Here is a 7,738-nt window from a genome sequence, read left to right on the forward strand (position 1 = left end):
AGCAAGACTTCACCAATTACATGAGAATGAATCCCAACACCTTTTACAAACTTCCAGCAAATGTGGAACCATATATAAAAAAACAGGATACCACTATGAGGGAGAGTATATCTACAGAGGCTCGTCTATAGGCAACGCTCATATATCTTTCAACTGGGTGCACCTACACGTCACTTCAGTATAGAACGAGGATTTCAAAACAAAGTTTGTCTCCCATAATACCTGCAACTTGTCAAGCCATGTATGAAGTACTCAAGGAAGATTACTTGCAGGTGAGATTTGTAGTACATAAAAATTTATTGAATAATGTTAGAATTATGATATGCATAGACAGGAAGCTATGGGACTAGAGTGAGGAGAGCGGCAGGAACGAAGAACACACACGAATGTCCTCATTATATAATACATAAACAATCTCCCGTTTATTGTCACGCCAATAATGTACATTGCATAAGCTTATTTGGTTATACACTGGACATCTGGACCGAGCAGGGAACATATACGTATCACATTTGCAGTACTTAACTCAGGTTTTACAAAGTGATAGCATACGTTCTGTCAGTATCTCTGTTCATACCTCACCGACTTGATGACCCTGACCCCCGAGGTCAGAGGTGGCGTAGTGATCAGCTGTTTTTGACAGTCACTTGAGGTTCCAATAATAACACGTGTTTTATATTGCAGGCTTGTGTAATGTTGAATATTAATGCCAATATTATAGGAATGTCGGTTTTCCGGTTTTATCCTTTGTTTGGCAGAGTATCGCTCCATATCCGGCAGCAAACAACCAGGCAGGCCGACCATAATTTCGCTCAACGACGGGCACGGGCAATCCTCTGGTTTGCCCGCCAATTTTGCCAGATAACGGGCATTTAGCGCGTGCCCACCGGGCCCTGCTCGATTGTGTGGACGGGCCTTTAGACAGTGTAAGGGGCGGACTTTTTCCTTACTTTAAACTTTTTCATACTTATTCTTTTTCAATCTATTCTTCAAAACTTATAATCTTATTTCAAATGTTTCTTATATTTATTCTCTTCTGTTATTTTTCTTCAATATATTTTTATTCTTTATATTCTTCTTTCTTATATACTTATTTACTTATTTTCTTGCTCATATCTATCTTTTATATTAATCTTTTCTGGTGTACATAGTTTAATAATTTCATATTCTATGTCGTTCTCTCTAGAAGTATGTATCTTGTTATAGTTATATTCGAAACCATGGACTAGTCTGGGAAACCATGTCATTCTTATTATAACACTTAGTATACTTACAACGGTAGCCTGCCACCACCCGGACTTATATTAGAATATAACGTATCTTAGTGAACTGTTAGGTAGCGTGCTAGCGAGTTTCTAGACACGTGAGTTACTAGTTATTTTCTGAGAACCAATGTGTAGGAGGAATAGAGCCGTGATACATGTAGTTTAATTATACAATATTTATTAACATAGGGAGTGAACAAGATGTTAATTTATTACACTCAGACCAGACTGGACCACTTAGGTCTTACTTTACACATGGCCAAATAGATATTAATTTCTTGATTACAACATTGCACACTCGTTATATTACTTCATTGTCATTACAGATGAATATATAACACACTCAACAAGATCCAAAATTGAGATATTATTAAACATATCCTGTTAATTCGGAATGAACAAAATGGCACTTTAACTAGCATTCAGTGGTAGTACACCTGGTTGGTGGACTGAACTCCTATAACAACAGTACCACTGGTAACACCAACATTCATGGGTTTAATACTCAACCCTGCTAATCATCCCAATCATAGATACCAATAATGCTCAATACATATAACCAAGATCAATGGACCGGACAAGAGTCACAAGACTGAGTCAACTGTTTGCAGGAGTTGTTTCCGCCACAGACCGCCGAAGCTCGCTCGCAAGGAGCGCGCGGAGGGGTAGACTTGGAACAGTGTCTCCGCACTGCATTCTCTGGGTAATCTTGTCCTTGGATTCTTATCTCGCCATATTAAAGACATCCTTCAAAAACCATCTTGCCCATAGGCGACTACCAAACCTCAGTAATGGTGCCAACACAGACAGTGCCTGGAGATGCATTGAGGAAGAGTCACTAACGTGTTAAAATGGTCTAACTTCAACTATACATAACATACGTCTGGCGACGATACAGACGACACTTACTCTACTCGAATTACTTGGCACATGATTATTTCACTCTTTTTAAAACATGAACACTGATATTCACAAAATCGACTAAGTTAAACTGACTTAACATGGCGGCGGGAAACAATCGTTCACATACCTGGAGGTGCGTTGAGGAGGAGTCACTAATGGGTGATTTTTCCTTGTGCATTCGTATATATGAGAGCCTGGGGCAGTTCCGGCCTAGCATCCATACCAGAAAGGCTAATCTCACCAACAACAGAAATCCTATTCAACTCGGTCGCTGTACACTGAGCTATAAACGTCAGTGTCACGGGTCAGGCTAATTTTCCACGTCTATCCCTATAATCTAATCAGAAATTGAGTTTGTCAGGAAAAAGTGAAATGGACGTTAAACACGCACTGACAACTCTTATACTGCCAGACTGGGGTCACTAATTCTAAGGGGAAATACTTAACTCTAATCTTAATATCTAAGGGTCGCTGCCACCAGACCCCCTCTGGACAGTATGTAACTCGTTAGGTAGCGGGAAGAGTGGACTAGGCATTGGGTTAGGTTTTTCATTGACCAGATCGATAAGGGGAAAGAAGGGTGAAACCACAACGTCTTAGTTCTTTCACTTGTTCTTTCTACTTACTTCAGTTCATTTTTGGTACAACCTAACCTCAGTTCTTTGTGGTAGCATGTCGATGGTCTAGGCACATGGGTAGTGTAATTCTGATATCAGGGTCCCTTGGACTGAAATAAAGGTAACTACTGTGGGAGAAATGAATACTCCTAAAATACTCATTGAACAAGTTTATTAATATAAAATCAAAGGGGAAAAGAGATATTATTAACATATAAATACAAGGTTCAACTGGTGGGCTCATTGCACTCCGTATTTCTTATTTACTTGTTTCCTTATTTTCCTATTTACTCAACAGCAATTACTCAGATATTACACTCTTACCGTGCACACTCTTACTGGTGTCACATTACATTACATAGCCGGACCAGTTCCTTGTCCTTACTCACAATACAGTTACATGGCAACTCCTTGCAGCTTACTTTACTTCTCCCACCTTACTAGGTATTTCTCATTGCATCCAGTTATAAGACCAACTGGCATATGATGCTTCACAGACTGTTGGTAGTGTATAGGAGATGCACTCACAACACGCTAATACTGATACAAACACCGACATGGGTCCACTACCCAACATGGGGTAATTGTTAACAAACACATACAACCACACTGTGGACCATAACTCCAAGGCCTGTCCCAGGGTATAGCACTGGCGCCTCTAACAACTGCTGTTGTGGTCGGTTACACTCCGACACGAGGCGGGTCTGGAGTCCTTGGCCCACGAGGTAGAGTGGAGCAGATTAATCATGCCGAATCAGCGCCATCACTCCTCTATTGACCACTGCTGGGTATCCACCGGCTCCGAGCGACCGGTGGGTTTCAATTAAGCCCACCCTCGATCTGAGAACGAAGGTGAAAGGTGATACGGGAGGTTTTTGGGGAAGCATGGTGGGTCACAAACAAATCTTTAGTCTCGCCACGTCAGATATGTACGTTATATTACTTCTTGCACTTGGTGAATGACAATTCCACTGTTAAAGCATGAACACTGATGAACACTGATATTCACTACAATAGACTGAATCAAACTGAATGGTTATAAACACAGAACATACCTGAGAACGAAGGCGAAAGGTGATACGGAAGGTTTACTCCTCCCGCCTCGCACTGGTTTATATACCCCTGAGTTGCCAGGGATCGCTACTCACGCAATGAAAGAAATTACAATCAATCTAACTGTTACTCATTCAGTTGACAAAGGTCTGGCGAATTACTAAAGTTGATTTACACAGACTAATTCAAGATTGCGTTTGCCAGTAGAGAGTGGAATAAACGTAGTGACAACTGTGTTCGAAGGCGGGACTTACTGGGAGTGATCCTGAGTGTAAAACGGATGGGAAAAACACGTCTCTCCTGAGATTCTACAAGTGCGGTGGATTTGAATGTTATGTAGCGTAATATGAATTAAAGTGGGTTTTTAGGAATGACAATGATGTGCACAGTACACTCTACTTACAGGAAACCACAAACCACAGCCAAGGAATTCTTCCTGAGAAGAGCCGTTAGGTCTTGGAGATTTTGAGTTTGACAGAATCTTTTCAGGAGATTAATGACTTTCTAAAACAGACAACTGACACTAACTAAACTACAAACATCCGATTCTCTGATGTTTGGACATCAAAATAATCTAACTTGAGTAGCACTTGGAAACTCATGGCTATCTCCAAGGACGATATAAGGATATGCCATTCATACTGACAGACTCGACACTCACTTACTTGACAAGTTTTACTAACAATAAGGACAGTTGAAGCTTTCAACATCACTTACAATTGATCTTGAATGCTCCAACTGTAATCACACATATCTGAGTTGCCTCAACATGTGCAACCACAGCTGCAATTTCAAATTTTGTGTCATTACTAAGGAATAACGAAGTCTCGGGTGCACGATAAGATTAAGAGAAAACGAAGGACTCAGGCGTCCTGAAGCGATGAGAAAACGGACTCCTCAGATGGGGGACTCAAATAAAGAAAGCATATCTACATGTTTTTTGGGGCTATTGAGCGTAATATGAATCGTTTGATTTTATGTTAACTGATGTGTACAACCGTAGTCATTACAGCAGCAAGTAAAAATCAGCAGTATTGTCGCAGAGTACAAAGCTGACACGTCCGACCAGTACGGCCAGCGTTCAGAGAATGATTTGCCTCCTGATCCAATGTTTGTTGGTTAGAGACCCGGCACCGGCCACTGAAACTGGCCTTGGTCGAATGCAATGTTAACCAAATTACCGAAGGCTTACGGCCATATTATTAAACAACATCTTCCCTTGAAGAATATCTTCATATCGAAAGCCATATTTTTAAATGCGAAGAACCTTTTAGTGCAGCACACGAAAGAGTGTGTTGGCATGAAAACGAACTAATTGCACCAAACTTTGAAGAGGTGGCTATGAGCTGCTTTTCGTCACCCTCTTCATAATTATTTTGTTAGTTTTATTTAATATTTCTTGTCAATACGATTAACGTACAAAGAAACACGTATTGGTAATTTTACAAATGTTTTTTTTTACATTATTGATTTTACGGCCCATATTATGAGTGCAAAAGCTGTGTTCCCTGTCCTAATACGACTTTCGTAAAAGCTGTGCTGCCTGTCAATTTGTTATTGCCAAAGGCAAGCTGCTGGAGTCATCCCATCTTACTAACGCTAGTACTAATCTGGTAAGCACATTTACGGTAATTTATTAAACTTTTTAGCAGTTTTATAAGCGAGTTTCTGTCAGGAAAATATTAACTAGTGACGTTCTTGCCTAGAAATATTCCAATGGATAGAGGCAAATTTCACTGGGAGAAAATCATCTCAAAACTTTAGGTTGCATATATTAATAAATTAAGTCCATTTAAGTGACTTAATGCAACTTTGTAGCAGTTTTATAAATGAGTTTCTATCTGGAAAATATAAACAGGGAAGGTTTATGCCTAAAAATATCAAAATGGGTAGAGGCAAATTTCACTGGGAGGGCATTATCACAAGGATGGTAATATTACATACAAGAACACCTTTTATACAGTGGATCATGATATAATATGTGAAATACTGCAGGCTCTAATTTTTCAACACCAATTACATTATTTCGTTTTGGTAAACTTCCGTTTGGCTGAATTAGGTGCATAATAAAACAAGTTCACTGGAAGCTGGAGTTTGATTATTTAACCTTAAGCATATATGATACAATATTTTGACTAATATAGAGGACTTCACAGCAGCTTCCCCCGTCTCGGTAATAGTAAGGTCGCCCACGGCAAGTGATAATTTATGCTAGGTTAGGTTAACTTAACTTTACTTTAACTTATAAATACTCTAACACCTTTTCCAAAATTTGCCATAAATACGACCGTCTCACTATAAAACATATTGAAATTGCGGTGTTTAGAAATTTGTTTTCTCTGAAAACAAAAATTTTTAAGCTAAGACAATATAATAAAGGCATATCAGCCCTTAAAGGCCATTTCCTATTATTTTATGCATTACTGTACATAATTATTATTTTTTAATTACATTGGAAACTGAAATTTTTTATTTCCCCGGTGTTTTTAACTAATAGGTTGAATTGGCAAAAGGAAATTTTTAGAGGTGCTATGTGAAGAAAGAAGACAGAAGGAGTGCAATGCTGACATTAGAAGAAAGTCGAAGATGAAGAGGTGGATTAGAAGAAGGACCAACCCACGACAACTGCTGTACTGCCGGCATCCCCTATTTTTCAGATACCAGCTGGATGGAAGACGTGAGCTGTGCTGGACCCCACTAATGTACTGATGTGGTTGATGTTGTTGATGTACAATAAAAAGATATAATACCCTAACATGTGAAGCAGGAACATTGTTTGTGTATTTTGGAGTATTTTCTCTGATTTTTGTTGATGTTTACTACAAAGAATGCAAGAGTATGACACTAACTTCGGTTTCCTGTATGACTTGGAGAAACTTCGAGATATGAAAGAAGACTACATCATGAAAGAGCGATGTATAGCTTTGGATAATTCATTGAGTGTTGGAAATTTTCACGATATTGATTGTGCAGACCTGTTCTCAGAGCTTCGAGTACTCCAAGAACTTATTCCTCAAGAAACAAACAGTGCACTTCAAGTCCTTCAGATTCTCAAGTCTCTAAATGGTTCCTTCCCTAAGGCAGAAATAGCATATCGGATTTTATTGACAGTTCCAGTCACAGTGGCATCAGGGGAGCGGAGTTTTTCCAAGCTGAAATTAATAAAGAAATATCTAAGAACAACTATGTCTCAAGAGAGATTGAATGCATTGGCTATGCTCTCCATCGAAAAGGAACTAGCAGAAAGTTTGGAATATCAAGATTTAATAGCAGTGAACATAATGGGTTAGTACCCCGATATAACAGTGATATTAATGTGTCCATGTCATTGAGTGAATTAATAAATAGTTGTATCGAAGAGGTGTTTAACAAGTTGTCCCTTTAAGAACGTAATATATGTGTATTGGCATACGAGATAAGATAAGCGTATTGACGCTGAGTAAATAACATCACGGCCACGCTACCCAACTTCCTGTCTTTACATCCTCCTACTATAAATATTCTACCCATATGCAATATCCTCTTTTGGTGAGTTTTGTCTCATTATACTGGTCCATATCCCTCAGCATTTAAACATGTTGCAATTCGTAACCATGCTTGTTTCTTTAATGTAACAAGCTTCCCACAAGTACTTTTATTTTGCAAAATTTTCTCCTCTCCAATCAAATAAACTAAGAAATCCCGGGAAATTTTGGAGGAAAAAATATCCATGACGAGAGCTGCTACAATAATAAATTTGGCGCCAACGAAGGTAAACAAACACACACAGGACCCATAATGCATCAGCGAAGGAGACAGTATTACCAGACCTAAAAAAATCATCCCGCACGAAGTGGAAGAGGTTCGAGCATTTAAAAATACCGCTTAATGGAACAATACCTTCGAAAAGATTCTTCGTTG

The 7,738-nt window shown here is 39.0% G+C and overlaps 1 protein-coding gene across 1 annotated transcript; it reads left to right on the plus strand.

Moving 5' to 3' along the window:
- Positions 1–5,918: 5,918 nt before the first annotated feature.
- Positions 5,919–7,111, plus strand: LOC121867133 (the record flags this gene model as incomplete). The annotated part of the gene is given in 1 exon segment (XM_042366887.1): positions 5,919–7,111. A coding segment is annotated over 1 exon segment (445 nt), but the record flags the coding sequence as incomplete, so codon positions are not given.
- Between the last annotated feature and the right edge of the window lie 627 nt (positions 7,112–7,738).

The sequence above is a fragment of the Homarus americanus genome, unplaced genomic scaffold (assembly GCF_018991925.1).
Source record: "Homarus americanus isolate GMGI-L3 unplaced genomic scaffold, GMGI_Hamer_2.0 scaffold6317, whole genome shotgun sequence".
In the NCBI taxonomy this organism is placed as follows: Eukaryota; Metazoa; Arthropoda; class Malacostraca; order Decapoda; family Nephropidae; genus Homarus; species Homarus americanus.